Source organism: Branchiostoma belcheri, unplaced genomic scaffold, assembly GCF_001625305.1.
Source record: "Branchiostoma belcheri isolate BF01 breed outbred unplaced genomic scaffold, Haploidv18h27 scaffold8, whole genome shotgun sequence".
Taxonomy (NCBI): domain Eukaryota; kingdom Metazoa; phylum Chordata; class Leptocardii; order Amphioxiformes; family Branchiostomatidae; genus Branchiostoma; species Branchiostoma belcheri.
In genome coordinates this window covers 3,386,080-3,400,109 of record NW_017804464.1, presented here as the reverse complement: position 1 = coordinate 3,400,109, position 14,030 = coordinate 3,386,080, and the positions used below count along the sequence as shown (strand labels likewise).

Below are 14,030 nucleotides of genomic sequence, written 5' to 3'. Positions count from 1 at the left end.
CGTTATCAGTAGATATATCTTCTAACACGCCGTCACCTTCTAAAGTGAAACAATCTGGACATCCAACGGTGACTAACAGGTTAGGATCTTTCCTTGAACGGAACACATTCTAATTTTCGTTAAAAAACGTAGATTTGTTTAGGGTTTTTGTATGTTAAACTGTCAAGGCTTTGACGTAATTTCCTTCAGTAAAGAAGAAGGTTTGAAAAGAAGGAATGTGATAAGAGTTTCTCTCTCAAAGGTTGCTGGCTCACAGAACAAACTAAGGCGAGTTTTTGATCCACCACATTTTATGGTGTGTCGCGGGCTTTGATGTCCCAGTGTGCGTAATGATCCAAACAAAGCCTGGCTAAATCACTTCTTAATTTATATGGTAGAAGGCATGAGAATGGGGATTCCGAGAGAGCATTGTTCGCTAATCTTTCATTATTTAGGCTTCATGGTTTACAACATTTCGGCTTCATCGTTTTGATGTATAACATACTATTATTTGCACCTACGATATTGTGTGCAACATACAGTTTGCATATAAGACCAGTATGGGAGTACATGCTAGATCATATTTATACTTTTGTTAGCTTTTATCGACTGTAAAATTCAAGTTGTTAGAACTAAAACTAAAGGAAAGGCAGAAAGATAAAAGAGATCACGGCACACAAACTCGAGATTTGAAAAATCTTGGAACAGTACTATATTTTCCGATCTGGACAATTGATATACATATATAAACAATATATAATTTCTGTCTACAAAAAATCACGTTTTACATTAATTCATACCACGAGTGCCATTGAGACACCATATAAGAACTACGTACATGACGAAGTAATATTATTCCATCTCAAATTGGCGACGAATGAATTCATTTTCTTAGAGATTTCGGTGTACAGCCATTATTTCTCAATTATAGGCGCATGCACGCCTGTATTATGTCGACCCCAAATAGTGTACATATGGCTTTTACAGCAAGAGGCGAACAGACGGCGATACAATGGACAAGTAAGTGGAACTGAGATGAAAACAAATGGGGTACGTACGCCTATGTATGCTACACTTCCCAACAAGATCACTGCACTTGGAATAATTTTCGACATCAAATTCGACGTAATAAATTAGAGAGAGGAAAAAAACTCTGCTACATTTTATATACAAACGCCTTCTGGGCTAAGCTGGTGTGATTCCAGCTCTTATTATTGCTAATAATTCATAATTTTGGTTGAAGTTAAAATCTAGGTAGAGATACATTAACGGGTGCTGGATGGTGTCCCGTGGGTTCTCTGTTTTCAGTTCTATCAGATATGGATGATATGAAGCACAGGCTTCTCCGTACAACAGCACAACACTAGCGTAATGAAGATTAACTGGTGCTATCAGAACCTGACAGAGTGCCTTGCTGTTACGCTACGACATATTACGCAAATTAATGACAGAGAGCACATTATACACAATTCACTGGCCGAGTGGGAATCACTCACTTTGTAAGCCTGGTCCACAAGGGATAATTTTCACTTTTTAACACAATTTTTATAATACACTGATAGGTAGCGTTCGTGTACTGTGGTCAAAATGTCCCCTGGGGAACTTATACTGCTGCTCTACCTCTCTGTTGTAGTGTCCAAGTCTTGAAAGAATGTATGTCAAAGTTTCAAACCGGAGACTTACATGTCTCGTGGGTTAGGCTCCCAGCACGAAAAGTCCTGTCAGTCCAGCTATCACGAGTGCACGTGCGGCCAGGACGGGACGCTGCCATTGCACTGCAGACATTGCCTGTACTTCTCCAGGTCCATGTGGAGGGGTGAGGTGAAGGCGCTGGTCCCGCCGCCGAACGGTAAGGAGTCCGGGGGTCTGAGTCCGGTGGCGCAGACCGGGATGGTGGCGGGGACCGACACGGTGGGGCGGAACGCGGCGGCTCCCGTCGTGCTGATGGAGAAGGTGGTGGAGACGGCCTTCTCGCTGGCAGCGCTGCTCCCGATGATGTTTTCTATGGAGAACCCCGCCGGCCGGTGCGTCGTGACGGGGGTGGTGACGGGCAGGGTCAACCCGCCCACCGAGGCGAAGGCGCCGACTCCCCCGGCGATCTGCGCGGCCAGCGCCTGCGTCCGTGCGAAGTCGGCGGCGGTCGGCGCGTGGGGGAGGGGCAGGGGGACGGGCGGCGGCAGCGGGGACATGTAGTGGTACGGCAGCGCCGCCGGGTGAGGGTGGTGGTGCGGGTGGATCAGCCCCAGGTGGTGTCTGTACGGATCCGTGGCCGCCATGAAGGCCGTGGGTTCCCGTAACACGTCCGGAGCCTGCCGCTTGAACCGTTTTCGGCGCCGCAGGAAGCTGCCGTTGTCGAACATGTCCTCGCTGGCGGGGTCCAGCGTCCAGTAGTTGCCCTTGCCCGGGTTGCCAGGCTCGCGGGGGATCTTCACGAAGCAGTCGTTTAGCGAGAGGTTGTGTCGGATGGAGTTCTGCCAGACGGGGAACCGCTCTCTGTAGTACGGAAACCTGTTCATGATAAACTCACAGATCTGGCTGAGAGTCAGTTTCTTCTGTGGAGACTGCAGAATTGACATGGTAATGAGAGCTATGTAAGAGTACGGCGGTTTCACAAGGTTGGATTTCTTCCGTACAGACTGTCCATTCTTGTCTTCCACGTCTGTATTCTCCGCGTCGGAGTGCACGGACACGGAGTCACCCGACACGTCCAGCTCTTTGTCGCCCGGCTCGAGTTCGTGGGTCTTCCCCGGGCTGTCGCCGTCCCTCCTGGCGGCGTCAGGGTCGGCCTGGGCCGGGCTGCCCTGCGGATGGCTCCCCTGGCTGGTCATCTCCCGGGGAAGGGTGGCGTGGGACTGCGTCGGTCTTGTTTGCACTTGGTGGTTTTGGTTTTCTGCCGGCGTAGCAGCATGCACAGGCCTGGTGGCGTCCGCCTCGAGAAGCATTGGTGCTGGGTTGGCCTGCTGACTGAGGGTGTGCGGCGGGGGTCAGCCTGCTTTAAGTGTCCACTCCACAGCTGTGAAACTCGTGAGGAGAGCTCGGCCACTTCTGGCAAGATGTGCTGCAACGTAAATATATCAATTCCCGGGGCAGGCAGGGGAAAAAACGTGAATTCACGGCCCACCCACCTCGACTGTGGCCAAAACCTGTATGAAGTCCGGAGAGTTGCAACAGTCGCTAATGTCAATTGTGCGCGCGGTCACGTGGGTTGGCCCCGCTACTACCGGTCATTACCATACTCAATTCATCACTGCTTTAGGTTGTAAACGCCCCCTTCGATAATTAGGCGATTTGCTCTGTAAACAAAAACCGGCATAAACGGTAATAAAAGATGCTGATTAGCAAGTCCTCGGCCAACCAGACTGCCGATACACACTCCAGGCGGCAGATACACACACACACACACACACTCTGTGTGAACAAACTTGGGACGGTCCCACTGATGTGGTCGGGACGGTTTCTGTTGCAGATACGTTACGGCCGTACCAATTACCTCGCACATTTGCTGATGGGCCGAGCAGATAGCGGAGTCGAGCGGAGATCGCTCGCCACGGGAGCCCATTGGCTCGCCCCTCCTCCTCCGCAACACATCAGGTAAACATGCATAAAAGATGGGACACTGAAATATGAACCGTAACCGAGAAAAAACGGGACAAATTCGCAGCACATGCGGGAGTTAAGTAAACTGGAAAGGAGGAGGGTCCTTGAGAAAACAAGCAGTGCAAAAAACCTCCTTCTGTGTAAGCAAAGACAAGGTGGTGTCATGGTGAAGTGTTGGAAGCACACGGCGAAAACAGCTTAGCTTCACGGCTGCCAGATCACGTCTTGCCCGAACCCGACCCCGAGACGAGCGGGGGGAGGTACGGACAGCTGCCGCCCCCCTCCCCTCTACTCCTCCCGGGAGGCACGCAGCGGAAGGTCGGAGGATCGGAGAACTAGGTTTGTTTACTTTCCTCCCATCTCCAACAAACAACAACAATCGATCATCGGTAAACATTTTGTTCTGCTTGAGATACTGTTGACTTAGCCGGTCGGCAAACAGCCCGATGTTGATACACACACACAGCGTCTTCCAGCTTTGGACAACTTTCTACAACTCGCCATTTCTCTCAGTGGGTTTCTTTGTTGAAATTATAGTAGAAGACACGTGTGGGGAGAAGTTCATATTCATGAGTTCAAAATAAAGGAAGTACAACAACAAAAACCAAAAGATACACACTTGACATATGAAAACTATTTTCCTTTAGTCTGAGAAACTAGACATGTTAGTTCTGTACTTTTTTTTGTGTATTCTAAGATCACCCAGCACACTATGACTACTAGGATACGCAGACTGTAACAAAATATAAAGAACATCTCTTTAATTGAGCATGAAGGGCAAGTGAAATCAGTATATAGTACATACAGCTATACGCGTAAAAATATACGCACAGAAAGTCCATTGGCCATAAAATGACCTGTTTTCGGATAACAAAGTTTGAAAGAAGACTTTTAATTACACATATTTAATTTTGCAATAAAATCTAATACATTTCACTCCATGTTTTGTTGACATTCGTTTAAATTGTACAGTTCTGACAATGCTATGTCCTTCTAAAATTTATGAAGACCATTTTATTAATAAATTCCAATGGTACTTTTATCGATCTTATTAATTATATACGTGTCCCACGCAGAAGCCCGTGCGAGTGTTTCTCCAGGACCGGACGGTTTGTTTTTGTTGGCCGGACGATATTTCGGCGGCTGGAGGCACGTGGTGGTCACTTCACGGCCTGGGCCAGCCGGCCCGCAAGGACCCCGTGGTCAAGATTCCTCCCTGGGTGGAAAAATAAACAAAAGAAAACATCACAATTGTTATCAGTACAAATACTCCACCAACAGATGTTGTTGGAACGCTTCGTGTAGTAGCGAACTGGAAAAACTCAGGAGGGGGGGGGGCGCATATGCTTTGGATATTCGCTTTGGAGTACAAATATTTAGCTATCCTGTTGCGTTCATTTTGACTTGTGAATCGCATGATCGCTGTGTATGTACAAACTGTTTATCAGTCACGGAAAAGTCGCCAACAAGTAAATTGTGTTGTGTTAGAGAAAGGCTTTATAAGCCTTTTATTCTAAATCGACATGAGTTGCGTTTTATGTTGAATTTCGCCCCCACTTGTTGCCGTAGATAGCTAGCCTCCTGTGCAGGCCTCCAGGAGGATGGAAGTTTTGATACTGCGATTTGTTGAATTGGCTGGCTGTAGTGCATGGCCGGCAAAAGAACGTGTTAGAAATTCTAGTATCAAAACTCCCACCCGCCCGGAGGCCTGCACAGGAGGCTACTAGTACTAGCCTCCGTAACAGGCTTATAGAACTGGGGGTTTGGTAGTCTTCGGCTGTTTTCTGATTAGCTCAGTCCTAAAAAACGGGGGTAATTCAACCAGGCCGGCTATGTTGTCTGTATGCAATCAGAAAATAGCGCATAAAAGCTCCCAAAGACCCCGAAGACCCCCAAAACCTCCAGTTTTTGGCATGCTAAGCTAGTACTAGATAGCCGCTACGGTAGTGTGTATCAATGTACACTGGATGGATACAAAGCGGCTCTCGAGGCACATTTTTGCGACATTTCGCACGTACGTGAGACGGAAGGCCGGGGATACCGGGCTAATACTCGTTCACACCTCGGCTGTTTGGATCCCGCTGAGGGAGGAAATGGGCCAAAATTTACACCCAGTTGCCGCCACACGTGGGGACCCGGCCCGCAGACTTCGCGATTGTTTTATGAACTGATGGGCTCGTTTGTTTCTCAGTAGGGGTCCTGTCTAGATTGATACGATCTTCTATACGTGAATCCCTCTCTAGCCTCTACCAGGCAGCGCGGATCGCTGAAAAAATAGCAGAAATTGGCCGAAATAAAGGAATAATATACCAGGGGAGGTAGCCGGCCAGAGAAGGTCCAATTCGCGACCTGGCCGGCTACCTCCCCTGGTGTATTATTCCTTTATTTCGGCCAATTTCTACAATTTTTCCAGCGATCCGCGGTGCCTGGTAGAGGCTACTCCTTCCCCATCTTCACGTACTGCTTCAAGCAGAGGTTTGGGCTTATTTCTGACGTGTATTTAGTTTTTTTAAAAATCTACTATAGTTTTAGACATAGCTATAGTTTTAGACAATTACCTTGTGTTATTATGTAGATTTTGAAGTTGTTTTGTACCCAGTTTCAATGTTCTTTTATCTTTTGCAATTAGCCTTCAGGACAGGAATTTGCAATAAACTTATCGTTTATCAGGCTTTCTTTTTTGCACTGGTATGTAAAAAAAGATATCAATGCAAAAAAGAAAGCCCGATAAAAAATGCCTAGAAATACGTCAAAAATATGCCCAAACCCAAACCTCTACTTGGAGAGTAATCTTTATGTACAACATATAAGCCCACAGTAGAAACGTTCCGTATGCGTTTTTTGTGTTAGAAAAGAACGACAACAACTTCTAGGTTTTCTATTAAACAGCACCCAAAGGCTTGTCTGGAAACAAATATTATTTCAGTCGCCAATCTTGTGTTTTTCACCAAAGCAGCGGGAGCTCGTCTTTAGAAATTCGCCTAACAAAAACAGGCGATCCGATTCGGAAAAACTAATAAAAACACTTTTTCTTCTCTCACAAATCGTCCATCTGTTAGGCCGATCTCTGTTTTGTCGTGTATGTGTATTGACCACAGATATGTCTGGGTGTTCTTTGTGAGTGTCGGCGGTGAGTTGAGGGGTTTGAAAGAGCTTCCTCTTGGCTTCGTGGACGGAGGAAATTTCCTGACCAGCCCGACACAACTCATGATCTCAACACATCCTAACAAAGGCAGGCGGACAAACTTGGTGTATTCAGACGTAAGGCAGAACGGGGAGAACATATGGCGGGTATTGTAGGACGGGAACTCGCATCTGTACAGCCCCTACAGATTACACAGACGTCAGGCGGAGTGTGGGAAGGTGGAGGGACTGGGAAGTGGACGGGACAAATTTGGTCAGAAGTCTCACAGCGCCTGAGGTTCCCACCACTACGACAGGCAACTCTATACTCCCACAGTGGCGCGCGGACCGAACGGCCAAATTCAGTCATTTTTACCTTCCACTTCCATACTTTAGCGTTACAGGTGGCACGGTTGTGCAGTACCCATCAATGTCATGTTATTGCAAACCTACGCAGTATACTGCTGACAAAACCAACATATATCTACTCCTGATTAGCCCTACTTGATTGTATACTTGATTGTATTATCTCTTGATGTTCAGTAATTATGATGTTAACTTTCATTTTATACATTTTCTTTCTGTACTATGCTCAGTAGTTGTTGCCATACGTTGTACCTTGTACAATTGTCTTGCAATTGAGTTCTTCTATATTCAGAATTCAGAACTTAATGAAACTACAGGGCATATCATATCTATATCCACGTAAACCAAGGAAACATACACCATATTTCTTGACATTTATAACTTTCCAATTAAAAAGTCACTTATACAAATTTCAATGGAACATTATTGGAACATGCATGCAAAGTTTGTAAGGTCATTCTTTAACATACAGGCATTTTGGTATCTTTATTTCTGTCGTAAGTTTATTGCTATGGTGACATTCTAATTCAATTTTCTTAAAAAGTTTCCAACTTACGATCTTTCATATTAAAAGTGACCATGCTGAAAAACAGTAATAAAGGAAAAATGGCTGCAACACATCAAAATACTTACCAATAAAAACTAGTCTGTTAATCCTAGTCTCGCTCTCAGGCCAGGCAGAGGTCTCTTCCAGATCGTACAGTTCGTGAACAGCCTGGAGCAGGCATCTCCGCGGGCAATCACGCAGTGACAACAGGCCCTGTAGTAACACAACGTTTTTTACGGTTTAGCAAGTAAGAAAAGTTATTCGAATTCCCCAAGCTTTAAATCGCATCGTACTTTAAGTACCATCTTGTGCAGTACAGTCTTGTAGACTATTCAAGTCTGATCACATATTTCAGAATAAAGCGATGAAAAGGACAAACTACTACTACTATTAGTATTCAACACAATTGACAGGAAAGAAAATGAGCAAAGACCCTGAAGCAAAACAGAAAGATAGGAGTAAATTGACAGGATTTTATTCGTCTTTCTTCATAATTTCGTTCTCTTTCACCCGCACAAGTTGATTGCCTAGAACGGCCCGCCAAGCTGAGAAATGTTAAAAAGCTGACTGCTGTACTAGTATGTACTACACTGTATTGTGTTTTCCTTCAGAAAGGGCGGTAAGAAAAAAACAACCGAACGTAACATATTTATATATTTCTGTTATGGAAATATCATACTATTATGTTATAGACTGAATATAATTTCAGCCATTCTTCCATTGGTGACCATCCAGAGATACTGTTATATGTTGAAGTATTTTTGTTTTCGGTGGAAGTCTGCAGTGTCGTAGCCTGGATGCCAGACACAAAGCACACTGGACACAAAATATCTCAGTGTGCACACTGAGATATTTTGTGTCCAGTGTGCTTTGGGTCTGGCATCCAGGCTACAGTGTTGTGGACTTTCCCTTGTCCTGAAGACCACAGACGGTCAGCAGACTTGGCAAACAGGCCGCAGTGAACATGTTTGGTCACGGCAAACCGTCAGGACAAAGTTAGGCAAAGATAAGTATCCTTCTGAGACAATAATGTCCTAACACTTGGCAAGGCATGTGGCGGGTTGACTGAGTAGGGAAAACAAACTCGGCAAGTATTTGGAAACACGGAGTAAAACTAGTTTGTTACACTGAAACAAGCCGCCGGGGTGCCGATACACAAACATAGTCTCTACCAGACTAACTACGCTGTATATAGTTGCCAGGGGAGTTTGGCCGCCTTGTAGGTTTGACTGGCCGCGCAGGGAAAGAAACTACCTCCCGCGGCCGGACTCCCTTGGCCAATTTTACTCTTTTTTGCCGAATTCTACGATCCGTATTCCCGTAGAAAGGCCTGGTGGAGGCTAACACAAACAGGCGGGGTGGGGAGTCCCGCTGTCCCGGGCGCACAGATGAAAGACCGCGAGAGAAAAAAACTCGGAAGTTTGTATTGCAGGGCTAATTTGGCTAATTATACGTCGTAAGAAGGGATTGCAGGAATTCTTTATTTGTCTGTTTGTCTTCACAAAACAATAAGTACTACAGGACAACAGGAGAGGCGAGAGACTGAAGGAAAAATAACGTTTCGAAAAATCGTGTGAAACATGAAAAGTTTTACTTGGCCACCTTGTTTTCTTTCTGTTATTATGAGCTATAAAAGTACCCTGTTCGCACAGCAGGAAGAACTGTAACAAAAAACATCTTAAGTTGAAAAAGGTAATTACTAGTTAGTGTTTAGTCCATTGTCAAGGCGAAGTATTGTTGTAAGACCGTGGGATGATATTGGTAGAATGCTCGCGCACTAGTTCACCCCCCCCCCCGCGGTCTCACCACATTGTGATCATTAGAGGTGTTTCCGAAAAACAAATAGGGATGAGCCGAACAAAAACTTCCATCTTTCGCTCCATTTCACACTAATCTGGCAAACAAAGGCGCCTCAGATCTCCTTCTTAAATCCTCCACGGGCCGCGGACAAAGATAAACTTCATTTGAAAAGCACCAGCGCGCAATACACATAACCTGTCATTACTACACATTACTATCTGTGCGGAGAAAAAGTGCAGAAATGCGCGTGTTTGTCCGACAGGTAAGCGGCTTTTTTCTTCTCCGGTAGCCGCGTGCGAAATGAAAGCAGTGCCGTAGCGCTATCAAAACAGTCGGTAGCTTACAACAAAAGTTTGTGCAACTCGTTCAAGCCTTTCTCTCCAAATCCCCGACGTTTGGCTTCGCTTCGCTAGACTAACCCTAGTGCCACCGTACACCCCTCGGCACACACTCCCCTATCTCTCCCATCGACACGCCGCCTTACCTCGGGTCGACAACTCCTGCACCGCGGAAAAACGCGGCCTGCCAGCACAAGCTAGGGACTTGTTGAAAAGCTATTAGCTCCGATGTCCCCAAAACAAACAGGGGTAATCGCAGATCGCCAGTCCCGGGCCGATAAGACGGGGCGATAAGCGCACAGGCACGCATTGAATGCGGGGCTCAAGTGTACCCAGTCCCGCAGATACAAGGCGAGATAACGCCAATTACACTACACAACAAGTCGGACACATATACACAACATACAGGGCAGTTCCGCGTACACAGGAAGACATACAGCCGATAACATAGCCTAGAAACTGTCGTATTGTTACGGAGGATATGGGCTAACAATAAGACAATGATACTAAGGGTTTTTGTGTTGTTATTTTGGTGGGCAAGACAGAGAAAGGAGGGACAATACGTAGTTGGGATGCCTGGAAGCTTGCAAAGTGTTTCAATCACTAGACAACTGTTGCTGACAGTGACATACATGTATTCCAATGCTTCTATCCTTTGCGTTCACTTTCAACTGTACTAAATCATATGGGTTCCATACTTTGCTTTTCACTGAACCTATTAAAATTGTTTTGCAATAAACTTTGACTTGACGTGACTTATTCAAAGTAGAAGTAGCTGAATTAACATGTACACTTAGGTATGTTTTCTACAAAACATCATCTACAAATCTAGCTAGTTTAGTTCAACATGCCCGCCACGTACTTTGTATTGTGTTTCCTATGTACAAACAGGTGCATACAAGACTTTCGATTTTCAATTATTATAGTAGATTGTCTTTTCAAGTGACTTCTCTGTGTTCTTTTATATATCTATCCGACTATGACTATGACTTTTCCCTCGTTTCTCTCTTGATTTCGTTTGAATGCTGTAGGTAGTATAGTAGGAAGAAAACTAGTAAAAGTGTAAGACACACAAGTGTACTTTTCCTCAGGTTAACTTTTGGAAAAGGCCTCAGCAACACTTGGTTTATTCTTATTTCTCCATTTACTTTGAATCAAGCTACTAGTAGTTTTTGGAGTACATGTATCTTCCTAGCTTTCTGTGCTCCAAGCAGATGTTAATCGGCGGGGTTGACAGCCGACTTGTTTTCCAATACACCTTCCAATTTTCCAATACACATTCGGACACGTGCGCACTCGAGAAAAACGAAATGGCCACCAGGGGAGTACCTATAGAATCTGGTCGTCTTAGACAAGTTGTGTCTTCTTACACAAAGCACATCGACAAGATAAGACAGAGATACAGATTTCAGAGTTCATGTCCTGTTGTAGGTTTGTCCCAGTGACCTAACTAGATGACCCAGCGGGTGCCATCTTTGATCCCGGCCACCTCAAAACCCGACTAAAAAGTAGCCTATTTTACCATAATTTCTCGCTAGTTATCATCAAGAATCAACATGTAGTTGCACGAAAGATTTTCCCTCCTAACATCTGCTTGAAGCTCCATACCTCCCGATTCACCTGTGTCACATGAAGGACAGGTGAGAGGCGGCGGCGCCTTTTGAACGCAGGTGTTCATCTGACGGGCCGAGCGGAGCGCATCCGCGCGCACAGGCCCTGAAAGGCCTTCTCAAGCCGGCAGGCACGGGCTATCACAACAAGCGGGTGGCCGGGCACTGAGGGTAATACCTGCCGGGTTTGCCGGAGGATCAGGCCCAGGGAAGCGGCACCGTGGACAGGTGCGCCGCGGTAGCCTCTACCAGGCTTCCGGAGGCGGCTGAAAGAGTAAATATAGCACCCACAAAATGTACTCTCTAGCGGACCAACTCCTTCGGCATGTTATATATCTCTCTATTTGCCTAATTTCTACTCTTTCCAGTCGTCTCCCGATGCCTGGTAGAGGCTACACTGTAGAAGTCAGGCTGCGGTAGCCTCCACCAGGCCTTTCTGAGGGGGCTAGGACCGAAGATTTCGGCAAAACAGGGTCTTACTGGACAGGAGAATGGGTCACCGTTAGGGTTTCTTTTTCTTCTCAGAATGGCAAATAAACTCTAGTCTCTATCCCGTACCCCCGTAGGAATGCCTGGTGAAGGATACTAAATTTTATCGTTTTTGAAACCGCGGTGTAAGCCTGGTGGAGGCTATAGGATCCACGGTTCGTCTCGGGGAGTTGGAAATGAAGTGTTAGCTTGGAAAACAAACAAACATGACAGCGCCTCAGTGAGTGGAACAGGTTAGTGAGATGTAAAGGAATGTGTAAATGTTGTGCTGGGGTTGATAAGCATGATACTGGTCGATAGTTTCCCGGATTTTTCAAGTTATTATCTGCTAGTACAATCGGGAGTACGCGGAGGCCCCCTCACCCTCTATAAGTTATATACATGTACCTCTATTTACGAGTGACACCAGAAATTATGACCCATAACAAAGCTGTTCTTGAATGAGATTCAATCTTTAAAGGGGCATTATGTAACATTTTTGCATCAAACATTTTAGTATTTTGAATTAAGAAAAAATATTCAAATGATTGTAATTTACTTATACTTTTGAACATATTTGTGCTATTATGCCACATTTCTGACATTTATGGTTGACAATAAAACTGCCCACACACGGCGTACTCATTTTTTTGGCACCACCACAAAATATCAGAATGTAAAGGGTCAATGCCCCGCCCCGAGGTGTATATGGTGGGATACGCTCACTCGGTGGTTTATTCGGTGGTTATCGCACCTGACCAGGGATCATCTCACCATATACACAGAGGATATAAATAGTAATGCCCTGTCCCCTGTATAATTGTGCGGTCAAAAAAGTGGTCGGTTATTCCAATAACCGACCACTTTTGAGGTTACGACCTGATAATCGATGGGAAATGGAGCCTTCTCATTGGTCGACGCCTTCTGCTTATATGATAATTGGTTTTGTCAAACAATGTAACCGTCCCCAGTGTTCGAGAGGCCATATTCGGCTATGTATAACCAAGGACGTTATATCAGTTGTTCAAGCTCCTTGGTATAACAGGGGCTTAAGCGACCACCTGTTTTAACTTGAAAAGTTATCTTCCCACCATGTGTGCTCTATCATCCACTGCTACCACTTCTATTCGCTTTATTAGAAAACCCGGGTTAGTCCAACAAAAACACAGCCGTGCAGAGCAAATGTCGTCAAACTTTCATGTAACCACAAAACGTTCGATAAAATCCTTTCAATGGCGAAATAAAGAAAGCCAGATAAATCAACGGTGTACAAAATGTGTATGTGCTGAATGGTCACAAAGAAATCGTTAACAACCTGAAAATTATTCCTCACAATTTACAATTCAAAAGAATAATGTTTTGATGTCGCTATGGATGTATAAGACACATAAACACACACTAAAAGTCTGATAACTTTGACTCTATTCAACTTTCTAAAAATAATTTTGAGACCAAACGATACAGCAAGTTGTGAATTGTGAAAACTATGCACTACATGGCGGCACAGTCTATATGTAACAGCAAAATGTGTTCTTTTTTTTTTTGCAAAAAAAGAATGTTTTAGAACCTTTGAATTTTATACGTCAATCATGTTTCTGAAACGCACACACACCTTTTAAAATTTATTAACATATAGCACTGAAAAATGCGTTCTTTTTTTTGCAAAAAGAGGACTGTTTTTTTGCAAACATAGAATTTTTAAAATCTTTTTTTGCAAAACAAGAATGTTTTTTTTTTTTAAAAAGGATGTTTTTACTATACGTCAATCATGTTTCTGAAACGCACCCACACTTTAATTCCTGCCGTGAAAACCGTACAGTACGTGACCATCTGGTTTCTGATGTCGTCGGCCGCCAAATTTACACCAACAGACCGCGCGCGTCCAAACACAATGGTACTCCATCATTTTTATAGCACGACGAGTGATATTTTATAGACCATTCTCGTTTGCCCTGCGCATATTTGCCCGCTCATAGAGGAAGTCAGGCCGCCTAAATGACCGATATTTCTTCTCAGAGACAACAATCCCCCCACTATTCATGATATGTATTTTTCCACCTTTATTGCTCCTTTTCTATTAACTGTTCGGAGTGTATTTAGCGGGTATTGATTGGTTTGCACTTGTAATGTGCTCGGTAAAGGTTTTCCCGTTATGTGTACAAATGTAACGTACATTCACACTTAGCGTGTAAAGATCTCCTT

At 44.8% G+C, this 14,030-nt stretch overlaps 2 protein-coding genes across 3 annotated transcripts in view; both read right to left on the bottom strand.

The window, feature by feature from the left end:
- Positions 1-667: 667 nt before the first annotated feature.
- Positions 668-3,898, bottom strand: LOC109486397 (forkhead box protein D3-like). The gene has a single exon (XM_019790224.1). It carries the CDS (start codon positions 2,919-2,921, stop codon positions 1,713-1,715), a length of 1,209 nt encoding a protein of 402 aa, XP_019645783.1. The 5' UTR covers positions 2,922-3,898; the 3' UTR covers positions 668-1,712.
- A 424-nt stretch (positions 3,899-4,322) lies between these two features.
- Positions 4,323-14,030, bottom strand: part of LOC109486403 (COBW domain-containing protein 1-like) — a 60,298-nt gene continuing 50,590 nt past the window's right edge. For both annotated transcript variants that reach the window (XM_019790234.1, XM_019790233.1), the window contains exons 15-16: positions 7,699-7,825; positions 4,323-4,792 (exon numbers count right to left, since the gene is read on the bottom strand). In XM_019790234.1, the coding sequence (XP_019645793.1) occupies positions 4,737-4,792; positions 7,699-7,825 (183 nt within the window). In that variant the 3' untranslated portion in view covers positions 4,323-4,736. The remainder of the gene's footprint in view (positions 4,793-7,698; positions 7,826-14,030) is intronic.

Bases quoted from the DNA above. Each gene is read 5' to 3' on its own strand.
- LOC109486397 (XM_019790224.1), bottom strand. From the start codon at position 2,921: ATGCTTCTCGAGGCGGACGCCACCAGGCCTGTGCATGCTGCTACGCCG.